Source organism: Eimeria acervulina, genomic scaffold (assembly GCF_000499425.1).
Source record: "Eimeria acervulina Houghton genomic scaffold, Eah_scaff520, whole genome shotgun sequence".
NCBI lineage: Eukaryota > Apicomplexa > Conoidasida > Eucoccidiorida > Eimeriidae > Eimeria > Eimeria acervulina.
In genome coordinates, this window is record NW_013549750.1 from 5,631 (window position 1) to 19,894 (window position 14,264).

Sequence of the window (14,264 nt, forward strand, 5' to 3'; positions counted from 1 at the left end):
AAACGGGTATAGTAGAAGCAGGGGCCCGTACGCCGCTGCTTTTGCTGCTGCCGCGGCAGCTGCAGATTGCTGCTGCTGCTACTGCTGCTGCTCCTGCTGCTGCTGTAGCTGCTGCTGCTGCTGCTGTTCACAGCGGGTCTCAGGCTGCACCTGCTGCTGCTTCTCTTCAAGAGCCGTGTCCGCAAGAGACAGCTGTAGCTGGCAGCGGTTGCTGACGCTGCTGCTGCAGCAAAAGCAGCAGCAGCAGCAGCAGCAGGTAGAGCGCCCCGCCCTACGCGTCTCTGCAAGTTAAGCCGTCCCTCAAGAGATTAAGAATCTGCGAAGCAGCAACAAGAAAAAACCGGGTTTTCTAAGGTGCTGCTGGTGCTTCAGCAGCTGCTGCTGCTGCTGCCGCTGCTGCCGCTGCTGCTGCTGCTGCTGCTGCACTCGGGGCCTCCCCCTGTCTGCCTCTTCTTCTCTCACGTACAACCAATCCCCTCTAGCAGCAACACAGGAAGCAAATAGCAACACGTCGGGCCGCCTTAAGCAGATGTTGCTGCTATACACGCAAGAGTCTTGCTGCAGGCAGCACTCTTCAGCAGCAGCAGCAGCGCCGCCGCCGCAGCAGCAGCAGCTACAGCGGCAGCAGCAGCAGCAGCAGCTGCTGCTGCTGCTGCTGCTGATCGATGATGTGTGGCAGGGTAAAGGAACGTACCTGTCTTTTTTGCTTCTTTTCTTGATGCAACAGTTGTTTATATTGCTGGGAAGATTAAGAAGGCTGGGTGTTGCTGCTGCTGTTGCTGCTGCTGCTGCTGCTGCTGCTGGTGCTGCAGCAGCAGGCCCTACTCAGCAGCCGCAGTACAGAGAGCTGCTGCTGGTTTGCTGCTCTGCTGCAGTTGAGTGCAGCAAAATAACACCCCTAGCAATAATGAAAGACTTGAGTATAATTTAATAATACTAGCAGCAAAAAGAAGCAGCAGAAGGCATTGTTTGCTGCTGCCTAAGTACTGCAGCAGCAAGATTTGCTGCTGAGGCCCTCCCTCCCCGCCACTGCTGGCTTGTTAAGCAGTTGCAAGCTGCGGGTGATGCAGCAGCTGGTTGTGCAGCAGCAGCAGCAGCAGCAGCAAGCTACTGCTGCTGTTGCTGCTGCACCTCTGCTGCTGCTACTTTAGTGCTTGCTGCCTTATAATGGTTTTTTCTCTCTAGCAGCACAGCTGCTGCTGCAGCACCGCCTTCCGCAGCTACGGACTGCTGCTGCTGCTGCTGCTGCTGCTGCTCTTCGGAGACAACTGTCTCCTTTTCTCTCATAAAGTTATGTATAGCACACCAGCTAGCTGACGCTTTATGGTTTGCTGCTGCAGGGGAGTGCAGCCGCCTTTGCTGCAGCGTCTACTACTACTACTGCTGCTGCTGCTGCAGCAGCAGACTGCAGCAGCTAGGCAGCAGCAACACACACTGCAGCAGGCAAGCAACAGCAGCACATTTACTCTCTCTGTAGTTAGCTCAAGTAGAATTATTAATGTAGTAAATATTATTATAAAAGCCTACTGCTACACCCCTTGCTGCTGCTGCTACACGTTTTGCTGCTGCTGCACCCTTTGCTGCTGCTGCTGCTGTCTCTCTTTTCCAGCAGCACAACTGCAGCTACTTCCTCTCTAAACGCAACGATGAATACGTAGATAATAAGACAGTATAAATAATATATATATTTTATTTATATAATGCATATATATACAATATATATCTCTATGTAGATATTTTATTATTATATTTTATTATTATTTCTGCTGCTGCCGCAGCAAGCGATGTGTGAACACACCACATGCATACCCCCTCTACATAACGCTGCTGCTGCTGCTGCTGCTGCTCTTGCTGCTGTTGTTGATGCTGCTGCTGCTTGCTGGGGGTCAAGGGCTGCACCGTAACAGCAGCAGCAGCAGCGGCAGCCATTGCCTTGCAGCTGATGTGGCTATTCGCTCTGCCTCTACCTGCAGAGAAGTTGCTGCTGCTGCTGCTGAAGCTATTGCTGCTGCTGCTATTGTAGCATCTGTTTCTACCGTTACCGCTGCTCACGCTGCTGCTGCTCCTGCTGCTACTCCTGTTGCTGCTGCTGCTACTACTACTACTAGTGCTACTCCTTTTGCTGCTGCTGCTGCTGCTGCTGCTGCTGCAACCCTAAAAGCATCTGTTGAAAGGCCTCAAACAATCTTTGGCGCGGAGGCAAAGACAGGAAACGAGGTGTGCAGACACCCGAAGACGAAGACGCTACAAAGACACAAACAATTGCTGCAGCAGCAGGAGATAGACACAGCCTCCACACTAATGCGGCTGCTGCTGCAGCAGCTACAGCTGCTGCTGCTGCTGCTGCAGTTCTCTAAGAATATCATCCTGGGTAGGGCAGAAGCAGCAGCTACTTCTGCTGCAGTGGGGGAGACACTGCGTTGCGGCAGCCTCTGCTGCAGCCGTTGCTGCTGCTGCATCGCTTGCATAGTGTGCTGCAGCAGCAGAAGCTGCTGCAGCAACAGCAAAAGCTGTCTGAAAGCGTGCAGCAGCAGCAACAGCAGCAGCTGCTGCTTCTGCAGCAGCTGCTGCAGAAGCAAGGCCCTTTGCGTCCCCTCTGCCTCCAGGAGACCTCTGACGGTCCAAGCAACCTGTCTCTTGTCTGCAGCAGCAGCAGCAGCATTTGCTGCTGCTGTTGCTGCGGCAGCTAGGGCTTTCTAGCTGCTGCTTCTGGTGGCAGCAGCAAGGCAGCCTCACTGGGGGATTGTTTTTCCGCAGGTGTCTCCTGAGTTTGCTGCTGCGTCTCTGCTGCTGCAGGCCCTGCTGCTGTTGCTGCTGTTGTGGCTACTTCTGCGCTTGCTGCGGTTGGTGCTGCAGCAGCAGCAGCAGCAGCAGCAGCAGGGTCAAGGGGGTTGCCGGGGCCTTGCAAGTAAGAAAAAGACGATATGCTGTTTTGTCTCTTTATTGTAGGAGACCCGAAAGTGCTGCTGGCTGTTGCTCTCTCTGCTGCTGCTGCTGCTGTTGCAGCAGACGTGTTGTCTCCTGCTGTATCCGCAGCAGAAGCTAGCAACTGCTTCACCCGGCGCAGCACCTGCAACAAACATCAACAAACCCTAAACCCTAAACCCTAAACCCTAAACCCGAGCGAAAGACTGGTGCTGCGATATGGCATCATGATATAATATAAATACATATAAACATAAATATATATATATATATATGTATATTTATAAATATATATATATATATATATATTTATAAAAATGTACATATATATATATATAAATATATATAAATATATATATATTTATAAATATATACATATATATATATATTTATATATGCACGCAGCTGCACAAGCTTGCGCGGGGTTAAGCAGCAGCAGCAGCAGCAGCTTAAGCTGCTCTTTTTAATATTAAATTAAATAACTAATTATGTCTGTCTCCTCTCTTTAAGCTGCTCTTTTTAATACTAAACATTAAATAAAATAACTAATTATGTCTGTCTCCTTGCCTCATTAGCTGAGGGTCTGTCTTGCGGATTTGGCTGAGCCATCTCCAACATCAAATCGCGCCAACAACTCTGGTGAACAGCAACGTGTGGAGGCACCTGCGTATACACCGCAATATATATATATATATATATATATCTGTATATATATATATATCTGTATATATATATGTATATATATATCTGTATAGATATATATATATATATATATATATACAGATATAGATAGATATAGACAGATAGACAACAACTCTGGTGAACAGAGTTATATATATACATATATACATATATATATGTACATATATATCTATATATATATATATATAAACATGTACATAGATAAACAGAAAGCTAGATACGCATAGATATATAGAGATATAAATGAATAAATAGATATATATAGATAGACAGAGATGCATAGACAGACAGACAAACAGATAGATAGACAGACAGACAAGCAGATATATAGAAAGGGCCTAAGAAAGAAGAGACAGTTTGAGCACCTCCAAAGAAGGAGACAGGCTCCTGCTGCTTGGAAGCAAAAATACACAAAAAGATGCGACACCAAAACCGCCTATACACACCTCTACCATTCAAACTGCATGCATGCATGCATGCATGCATGCATGCATGCACACATACAGAAGCCACGAGTGCATGCATGCACATATGCATGCATGCACGCATGCATAAAGAAGCCAAGGGTGCGTGCATGCACATATACATGCATGCACGCATATGGATGCATGCATGGAAAAGCCAAGAGTGCATGCATGCACATATGCATGCATGCATGCATGCAGAAGCCATGCATGCAGATGCATGCAGATATGCATGCATGCACATATTGGGTTTGTTGCATACCTGAGCGAGCCGTTTAAAAGCCTCAAGAGTTTTAACTCTCTCCATGACAGTATTAAATCGAGGACATAGAAACTCTAGAAGAATAAGAGCACTTGAGTATATATCTGCTTTTTCGTCGCATAACCCCCCTCCTTCTGGTGCTGCATATGCTGGAGTCCCTATCACTTCTCCTTTATAAGACTGAATTCATACAGCAGCAGCAGCAGCAGCAACAGCAGCAGCAGCAGCAGACGCAGACGCAGCAGCAGCAGAAGCGGAAGAGGAGATGCATTATCAGACACACGACAGGAAGATAAATGCATGCATGCATGCATGCATGCAGCAGCAACAGCAGCAAATAGCAGTCTGCAGCAATCTTTCTTATATCGCTTACCATATCGAAGAAGACGGGCTTTGTGAGGCCTTTGACTGACCCCTGCTGCTGCTGCTGCTGCTCCAGGGAGACAGTAGAGTCGCCCGCGGCCGTAGCAGCAGCAGCAGCTGCTGCTGCTGCTGCTGCTGCTGCAGCAGGAGGGGGGGGAGTGGCTTCTGTTGCTGTTTTTCTTTGTATGAATTTAGCTAAGCCGAAGTCTACAATTTTTAAAACGTGAGACTGCGGGTCTACGAAGATATTCTCTGGCTTCAAGTCCCTGTGCACTATACCCCTGCACAAGCAGCAGCAGCAGCACCAGCAGCAGCAGCAGCAGCAGCAGCAGCAGCAGCAGCAGCAGCAGCAGCAGCAGCAGCAGAAAAAGGAGATTGAAATAGCGAGAAAGAGAGAGACGCACAAAAAGAAAACAAAGTTCAAGACTGTATATAAATTGAATAAATAAAAGACACAGAGGAGGAGACAGAAGGACAAAAGGAGACAGACAAAGATATAAAAGGAGACAGATGAAGATATAAAAGGAGACAGATGAAGATATAAAAGGAGACAGATGAAGAGATAAATAAATAGGCCTTTAATAGAGATAAACAGAGGAGACAGAGAGACACCAGGAGACAGACAAAGAGACGCAGAGACAGACAAACCAACAGACAGAAAAGAAACAGAGAAAGAAAGATATATATATATATATACATATATATGTATATATATATATTATACATATACATATATATATATAGAGAGAGAGAGAGAGAGAGAAGAGCAGCTACAACAGCGACAGCCAGCAGAAGAAAAGAAGAATGAAAGGAGACGAGCAGAAGCTCGAAGGAGACAGTAGAAGGAGACAGACAGTCTGCTCATCCTACCTCTCATGTATGTCTCTAATCCCCTTGATTAACTGCTTAAACAAATCTAACTCTAACAGAGGCCAGCGGCCTAACGCGTTTTCTTCTTCAAAACAAAGACGCTCCGGCCTGCAGGAGACAGACAAAGGAGACAGTTAAAGAAAATAAACTATAGAAAGGAGACTGTCAAAGGAGACATATTCAATAAGAAGAGACAGCTAAAGGCGACAATTAAAATTAACATATTAAAATGAATATACACACAAAGGAGACACAAGAAGGAGACAGAAGAAGGAGACACATTAAACAATAAAACGCAGCAAAAGGAGACAGACAAAGGAGACAACACTTCAAGAAAAGAGAGGCCGACAAACGAAGAGAAGAGACAACTAAAGAGACACTCAAACAGAGAACTGAAGAAGACACACAAGGGATACAGATTAACTAGACACGCAAAAGAAAAACCTAAAGCTAGCTGCAGCAGCAGCAGCAGCAGCAGCAGCAGCAGCAGCAGACGCGAACCTGTCCAGCCAAGCCCTGAGAGTGAGGCCTGTGCACATCTCCATTTGAATAAGAAGAACGACAGGATATAAAGGCCCCCGCTGCTGCTGCTGCTGCTGCTGCTGCTGCTGCCCTGCAGCACCTCGCTTTTCCTTGTTCTGGTTGCGCTCCTTTCCGCGTGCAGGTGCCACTTGCAACTGCTGCTGCTGCTGCTGCTGCTGCTGCTGCTGCTGCTGCTGCTGGTTTTGATTGCCCTCTGCGTCTGAAGCTTCTTCTTGAAAAACAATTAACTCTCTTTCATCATCGCTGAGGTAAGCACTCCAAAGGTCATCATCACTCCACACGTCTACCTGCTGCTGCACTATCTTACGCTTTGCCTGCTGCTGCTGCTGCTGCTGCTGCGGCTGTTGTTGTTGCTGCTGCTGCTGCACTTGCTGCTGCTGCTGCTGCGGCGCGGCATCGAGTCCCCCTTTGCCTCTGCTGTCTCCAGCTGTCCCTCCCTTGAGCCCCTGCGCCCAGTGACTGCTGCCACCACTAGCAGCAGCAGCAGCTGCTGCAGCAGCAGCAGCAGCGGCTCGTCTCCTTCTTCTTAGTTTCCAAGCTCCATCTGCTGCATCGCCGCGGCCTAAAGCTGCTTCAATCCTCTGAACAGATCTCGTGCTGCAGTCGCTGGTGCTGTGTCTCCTTCTGCGCAACGGGAGGAGACACCTCGGGAATGCAGCAGCAGGAGCAGCAGCAGGAGCAGCAGCAAGGGGGTCAGATACTCCTCTGCTGTCTCCTGAAGAAGCACGGGGGAACCAGCAGCAGCTGGTCTCTGTAGTCTCCAACGTATAGCTGCGCCTCTGCAGCAGCAAACCACAGCCCGTTAGAGAGTGCTGCTGCGGCAGCAAGCCCTCAATATCGCTTAAAGATGCTTGCAGAGTCTTCGACTGTCTCTTCGTACTTCGCAGCAGCGGAGGCAGCCGCAAAGCAGAAAATAAATCTCTGCTGCTGCTCTCCAGGTAATTCCCTTGGCGACGAAGCAAACGCCCTTGCTGCAGCAGCAGCTGCTGCTGCTCCTCCTGTTGCAGCAGCAGCTTACCGCTGCAAGAAACCGCAGGACTTGAAGCGACGCGGCGCAACGCGCGGCCCTGCTGCCGCTGCTGCTGCTGCTGCTGCTGCTGCTTCTGCTGCAGATGCTGATGCTCGTTGCTGCTGTCCAGGCTGCAGCACTCGCGGGTCCCTCCAAAGGAGACGCCGATGTTATCTTCTGTGTCGCTCTCATCTCCAGCTACTTGTCGCTGCAAAGGAATTCCTGCTGCTGCTGCTGCTGCTGCAGCTCCTGCTGCTGCTGCTGCTGCTGCTGCCTTCCGCGCTCGGGATATCCCATAGTCATCCTCAGAGAGACACCCTGAGAGGCGAGAAGCTGCTGCAGCGCCATTCAAGGCCCTCCGCTGCAGCAGCAAAGGAGACACCAAGAAGCAGCAAACGCATGCAACACACCAGCAAACACCGGAGACAACCACGCTAGCAGACAGCTGCAGCAGCAGCAGCTGCTGCTGCTGCAGCAAACACCGGAGACAAGCAATCTGGCAGACAGCAGCTACAGCAGGAGCAGCAGCAGCAGCACCTGCAGCAGCAGAGGGATGCAGGAGCACTTACTGCTGATGTTAGAACTGCATCTCCTTCGTCTGTGCCTCTTCTGTCTCTCCAAGAAGGAGACACCGCAGCTAGTTGGGCATATGCTGCTGCTCTGTCTGTTAGCTGTCTCCTTCTTCGTCTTTCTTTCATAAGACCTTGAGGCCGCTTCTTCCTTCTTCCCTTCTGCTGCTGCTGCCGCTTGTGCTGCTGCCCCGCATGGGGGCCCCCCTCCCCATCCGCTATAGGCAGGTAGTGCGGCTCCTCACACCACCACGTGTAGTACCTGCAGCAGCAGCAGCAGCAGCAGCAGCAGAAGCATCAGCAGCAGCAGCCGATTGGCGCTGGGGAATAGAGCAGGAGTGACACTCTACTGGCAGCAACAGGAGCAACAGCCACAGCAGCAGCACCAGCAGCAGCAGCAGCAGCAGCAGCAGCAGATGTTACCTGACGACGTGTTTGGAGTAGAGGTCCCTGTTTGCTGCTACCTCCCTAAAGTCTCTTCTTAAAGAAATGTCTTCGCTGCTCGCCAGCTGCAGGCGAATTAATTTTACTGCATATATTGGATGCCCAGGCTCCAGCAAGTGACGCACCTGCGCAGACACCAGACACCCCACACCCCACACACTCCACAATCCCTAAACAACAAACAGCAAACCCTAAACCCTAAACCCTATATACACACGCTCAAACCCACAGAGGCTACGCCAGAGGGTAAAGCGAACAAGGCTCACTAAACCCTAAACCCTAAACCCTAGGCAGCTCCAACGCAGGAGGAGAATGCATGCGAAACACAAACGCCGGGATCGTCTCCTCCCAAGCGTAACAGCGTGGGATCGTCTGCTCCCCTTGTCGGATCGTGTGCTCTCCGTGTGGGGTGGTCTAATCCCGTATAGGATCGTGTGTTTCTGTAGTGGGATCGTGTATTTACGCTGTGGGATCGTGTATTTAAGCTGTGGGATCGTGTCTCTCTTGCGTGGGATCGTGTATAACGCAGTGGTTTGTGGGGTGTAAATGGCTCACTTCATAGACGCTGCCGAATCCTCCTCTCCCCACAAGTTTTTCAATGCGGAAGGTGCGAGCAAAGCGGCCATTGTCTAAAAATTTCAGAAGAGCAGAGCGAGCAGGGATCCCTGGGGAGACGGGTGGAGACAAGGAGACAACCCCCAAAGAGCTGTCTGTCTCTTCGTCTGTCTCCTCCTGGCTCGGGGTGTCCAGACGACCCCCTATAAATGAATCTGCAACTTCGGAGCTGCACTGCTGCTCTCGCTGCTGCTGTTGCTCCTGCTGCTGCTCCTGCTGCTGCTGCTGCTGCTGCTGCTGCTGCTGCGCGGGAGGCAGCAGGGGCTGTGGTAAGGTGTCCCCTGGAGAGAAGCCCGGAAGAGCAACAGCAGCAAACGCTGCAGCAGGAGACACCGCAGGAGCTATGGGCTGTTGGTCTGGTGTGGTGTTGATATCCCCCGGCGAAGGAATCTGTGCGCTGCTTCCCCTCTGCTGCTGCTGCTGCTGCTGTTGCTGCTGCTGCTGCTGCTGCTGCTGCTGGAAAGGGAAGGGGAGAGTCTGATCAAACTCAACATCAAGAACGCATGCCCTTCTTTGTCTTGCAGCACTAAGCATGATCTCCTCTAGAGATGCATATGAGCGCCCCACACGTCTAAACCCTGCTGCCCCTGCAGCAGCAGAGACACCTCGCGGAGGGAAGGCTCTGCACCACCAGGCGCTCCCCACATCATCTGCACTGTCTCCTAGAGGTCTCGCAGAAGCCGGCAACGAACTGTCTCCTCCTGCTGCTGCTCCCACTCCGGATCCTCCTGCTGCTGCTCCTGCTGCTGCTGCTGCTGCTGCTGCTGCTGCTGCTGCTCCTGCTGCTCCTGGGGAGCGAAAAGGGGGTACGGGGGAGGAGACAGCACTCAACGGGTGCATCGGAGGCGCCAGAGGCAAACGGGGGCTCTTGCCAACATCAACAGTGCCCCTTCGCCTTAAAGGGCTCTCTAGCCGTCGGTGCTGCTGCTGCTGCTGCTGCTGCTGCTGCTGCTGCTGCTGCTCGCCCCGCAGAGCCCTCCCTGCAGGCCCCCACATTGATGAGGAAGGGACAGCGGAGGGCCCTATATGAGACTCTCCATAGCGCTTTGAACGTTTCTTCTGTTGCTGCTTCCGGCCTTCTTCAGCGCTGCTGCTGCTGCTGCTGCTGCTGCTGCTGCTGCTGCTTGTCGTTGTGGTGCGCCGTCTCCGCGCCTTTGCTGCTGCTGCTGCAGTAGGTAGAGACTCTTCACTTAAAGGAGACAGCTGGGCCTTCCCACTCATTCTGTGTCCCTTTCGTCTGTTACATTCTTCATCAGAGGCATCGGAGACTGCTTTGCTGCTCCTGCTGCTGCTGCTGCTGCTTCTGCTATTGCTGCTGCTACTGCTGCTTCTGCTTTGGCAGCTCCATATCGCATCTCCTGAAAGATCTGCAACAGCAGCAGCAGCAGAAGCTGCTGCTGCTGCTGTTGCTGGGAAGCGGGCCTCCCCTTCTGCTTCCAGCTGCGATAACGGGGAGGTGCCGCTGCTGCTGCTGTTGCTGGCTTGCGCCTGTTGCTGCTGTTGTTGCTGCTGCTGCTGCGACAGTATGCGCTGCATCCAACGCAGCATAAGTCTCCAACGCCCCACAAAGGCCTGCAGCAGCGGCTGTCTCCTCAGCTGACTGCTAGAGCAAACAGCAGCAGAGACAGCAGCAACAACGGAGCCGAACCAGATAAGCGACACCCCACCACTCGGCGTCTCTGTGGGGCCCGTGTCTCCTTCCCGCTGCTGCTGCTGCTGTTGCTGGTCTTGCTGCTCTTGCTGCGCTCCATCGGCTGGTTGCTGCTGCTGCTGCTGCTGCTGCATGCGGCGTGTCTTGCGCCACAAAGGGTGCTGATGCAGGGGCAGCGCAGAGAAAGGTCCGTGCTGTAGCTGCTGCTGCAGCAGCTGTTGCTGCTGCTGCTGCTGCTGTTGCTGCTGCTGCTGCTTCCCCATATCAGCATGAAAGACTCGCTGCATCCAGCGCCTCAAGATACCCAGGACAGGAGACACAATCGGGTTAAAGGGTCGTGGCAGCTGCTCAAAGGGCAGCCGCTGCTGCTGCTGCTGTTGTTGCTGCTGCTGCTGCTGTTGTCGGGCGTGAGGCCACCAAGGAGTCGTGCCGCCTTCGATATCTCCAACTGCTGCTGGCACACGACCGGTATTGCTGCTGCTGCTGCTGCTGCTGTTGCTACACTGCTGAGGAGAGCCTTCAACGGAAGACCGCCAGCCAGGTGGGGCCTCTAGCGGCAGCGGGGCTCTTCCCAGGACCGAGGGGTTTGCTGCTGCTGCTGCTGCTGCTGCTGCCGCTGCTGCTGCTGCTGCTGCTGCCGCTGTTGCTGCTGCTGCTGCTGCTGCTGCTGGTGAGTCTAATGAATACTCCGGGAAGCCCCAGTGAAGCGGCCGCTGCAGCACGGGGGCCCCAGCCAGATCCTGAAGGTACTTGTAGTGTACGGAGACCAACTGCTGCTGCTGCTGTTGCTGCAGCTGCTGCTGCAGTTGCTGCTGCTGCTGCAGCGGCGGTAGCAGCGGCGGCGCCGGTAGCAAAGAGGGAATGTAAAAAGGAGTAGCTGCATCAGCAGCAGCAGCAGCAACTGTCTCTCCCTGTCTCCACGGGTCGGGCGGGAGAGGCAGCCCCTGTAGACACACATCACAACACAGCAGCAAATGCGGTTGCTGCTGCAGCTGCTGCTGCCTCTTCTGCTGCTGCAAGCAGCGCTGCGGCTAGTGCGACCTCTGGAGTCATCGAATGCAAAGCCAGATGGCCCCATCTTGCTGCAGCAGCAGCAGCAAAACAACAGCAGCAGCAAAACAACAGCAGCAGCAACAGCAGCAGCTGCTACAACAGCAGCAGCTGCTGCAACAGCAGCAGCAGCAAGATAACGTACTGTGGGCCTTCTCTGCCGTGCAACGAATTGGAGTGTATAGGCAGTTGGTCCGTGCAGATCCTGCCGCTGCTGCCAGAGGGAGTCCTGCGGGTGCTGCTGCTGCTGCTGCTGCTGCTGCTGCAGAGGAGATGTGACAGCAAAGACAGCAGCAATGGGTGCTGGAAATTTCAAAAATAATGGCGCTGCTGCTGCTGCAGGGTCTCCTGCAGCAGCAGCAGCAGCAGCAGCAGGGTCTCGCTGCAGCATATACAGCAGCTCGCCCTCTGCTCTTAAAGAAGCTCTCAGTGTCTCTGTAAGCCGCATGTCTTCCGGGTGTCTAGGCAGCTGGGGGTCCCCACCAAAGCCTGCTACGTCTACCCATGAGAGCCCCCACCTGCAGCAGCAGCAGCAGCAGCAGCAGCAGCAGCAGCAAGAGCAGCACAAGCTCACACACACACCAACGCATTCACTCGGCGCTCCTGCTGCTGCTTCTGCTACTGCTGCTGCTGCTGCTGCAGTAGAGATAAACGACTCCGCTGGATCTGTGGCGGCCGTCGCTGCTGCTTGTCTACCTTGCAGCAGCCTCAGGAGCAGCAGCTGCTGCTGGTGGTGCTATTGCTGCTGCTGCTACTACTGCTACTGCTGCTGCTGCTGCTGCTCACAGTCTTTTGTGTGTCTTCGCACTAACAGCCCACAGCTGCCACACGCTCTGCGCCAGCAGCAGCTGCTGCCTTCCTGCTGCCTCCTCTCCTAATACACCCGCCCCGTCTCCCAGGGCTTCTAGTCGCTCCCCCTTTATGTCCTGCCCCTGCAGCAGCAGCAGCAGCAGCAGCAGCAGAATATATCGATATTCCGGCAGGCAGCAATAGCTAGCAGTAGCTAGCTGTAGCTAGAAGCAGCTAGGAGTAGGTAGGAGTAGGTAGGAGTAGCTACAGCCAGCGGCAACTAGCTACAGCTGGCTAGCGGCAGCAAGCTATAGCTAGCTAGCTGCAGCTAGCTGTAGCAGCTAGCTAGCTGCAGCTAGCTAGCTACTTACTGTCAGCAGGTCTAGGGCTCTGACAGTAGCGTCTTTGCGCCCTACGAAGTAAACCCCAGGGAAGAGCGGCGCCTGAAAAGGCAAACGGCTGACCACTTGGGGCACCGTCACTTGCAACGCCTGCACGCACAAACCCTAAACCCTAAACCCTAAACCCTAAACCCTAAACAACAAGCATCAAACCCTAAACAGCAAACAACAGCAAGCACTATACCCTAAACAACAAACCCTTGTGCTCAGAAACAAATCAACCTATGCAAACGCTGTCCGCAACTAATTGGGTGTCTAGCTAGCTAGCTAACTAGCTAGCTAGCCAGTTGAGTGCCTAGCTAGCTAGTTAGCTAGCTAATTCGGTGTCTATATGGATAGCTAACGGGGTGCATAGCTAGATAGCTAGCTAGACAGCTAGCTAGATAGCTAGCTAACGGAGTGTCTAGCTAGCTAGCTAGCTAGCTAGCTAGCCAATTGGGTGGCTAGCTAGTCTCACCACCATTGTACCGTCAGGCTCTACCAAATAGAGGCGCCCATCGTAGCCTGGGAGAAGCCGCCGCATGCGTCCAGGTGTCTCTTCACTAGGAGTCGCTGCTGCTGCTTCTGCTGCTGCTGCTGCTGCTGCTGCTGCTGCGTTTCCTGTGGGTATCAAGTTGCTGTCTGGCTGGGCGGGGTCTGCACCTCCAAGGACAACGCAGTCGCTGCACCCCTCAGTTGTTGCAGTTGCTGTTGTTGTTGCTGCTGCTGCTGCTGTTGCTGCTGCTGCATCCTCCGCAGCAAACAACGGTATGCTTGGGGCGGGCGGGTGCTGCAGAGAGCTTGAAAATCTTGCAGCACCGCTGCTGTCTCCAGCAGCAACAGCAGCAGGAGAGCAAGGAGACGATGAGAAGGTCATTGTCTCCATGCTGCTGCTGCTGCTGCTGCTGCTGCTGCTGCTTGCAGCGCCTCTGCTGCTGCTGCTCCTGCTCTCCTTTGTGCTGCTGCTGCGGGTAGTCGTGCTGCTGCTGCTGCTGCTGCTGCTGCTGCTGCTGCTGCTGCTGGCGACGTATGCTGCAGCAAGCGGAGACCCCAAGTGCGCCTGCCACTGGAAGGCACCCCCAGTAGAGACACGAAAGATGTCGCCTGTTGTAGACAGCACGATGAGGCTCTCAGCCCCGGACAGCCTTGCTGCTGCTGCTGCTGCTGCATCCCCTGCTGGGCTGCTGCTGCTCCTGCTGCTGCTGCCGCCGTAGTCCAAACGCTCCCTGCTGCTGCTGCTGCTGCTGCCTACGGTGTCTGTGTCTGAAGAGAGAGAAGCAAGAGACAGAGAAGGAGAGTGAAGCGGCTCCTCCTGCCCATAACGTGCCCATTGCTGCTGCTGCTGCTGCTGTTGCTGCTGCTGCTGCTGCTGCTGCTGTTGCCTGTACGGCAGCAAGTCCTCGCTTGTCTCTCCCCCGCTGCTGGTGTCACTCTGTGTTGCCTCCAGCGGCGATGAGAAGCCGCCAAAGGCAGCAGCTCTTGCTGCTGGTTCTGTTGCTGCTGCTGCTGCTGCTGCTGCTGCTCCCACTGCGACGTGAGGCGCCTCTGCAGCACTGGAGCCAGGCATCCTGCCAAGTGCAGCAGCAGCGGCTGCAGCAGCAGCAGCAGCAGCAGCACCCGGCTGGTGA

The 14,264-nt window shown here is 53.5% G+C and overlaps 2 protein-coding genes across 2 annotated transcripts in view; both read right to left on the minus strand.

The window, feature by feature from the left end:
• Positions 1-1,107: 1,107 nt before the first annotated feature.
• On the minus strand, positions 1,108-1,929 carry EAH_00041310 (hypothetical protein; the record flags this gene model as incomplete). The annotated part of the gene is made up of 2 exons (XM_013395156.1): positions 1,108-1,275; positions 1,810-1,929. 2 exons carry the CDS (start codon positions 1,927-1,929, stop codon positions 1,108-1,110), a joined length of 288 nt encoding a protein of 95 aa, XP_013250610.1.
• A 393-nt stretch (positions 1,930-2,322) lies between these two features.
• The window catches only part of EAH_00041320 (protein kinase (incomplete catalytic triad), putative), a gene marked incomplete at both ends in the record, with an annotated part of 13,862 nt that continues 1,920 nt past the window's right edge, over positions 2,323-14,264 (minus strand). The window contains 13 exons of the mRNA XM_013395157.1: positions 2,323-2,510; positions 2,737-3,070; positions 4,354-4,533; positions 4,727-4,997; positions 5,587-5,694; positions 6,088-7,499; positions 7,708-7,969; positions 8,131-8,321; positions 8,707-11,361; positions 11,613-11,985; positions 12,254-12,399; positions 12,628-12,747; positions 13,115-14,257. Of these exons, the coding sequence (XP_013250611.1) occupies positions 2,323-2,510; positions 2,737-3,070; positions 4,354-4,533; positions 4,727-4,997; positions 5,587-5,694; positions 6,088-7,499; positions 7,708-7,969; positions 8,131-8,321; positions 8,707-11,361; positions 11,613-11,985; positions 12,254-12,399; positions 12,628-12,747; positions 13,115-14,257 (7,383 nt within the window). The remainder of the gene's footprint in view (positions 2,511-2,736; positions 3,071-4,353; positions 4,534-4,726; positions 4,998-5,586; positions 5,695-6,087; positions 7,500-7,707; positions 7,970-8,130; positions 8,322-8,706; positions 11,362-11,612; positions 11,986-12,253; positions 12,400-12,627; positions 12,748-13,114; positions 14,258-14,264) is intronic.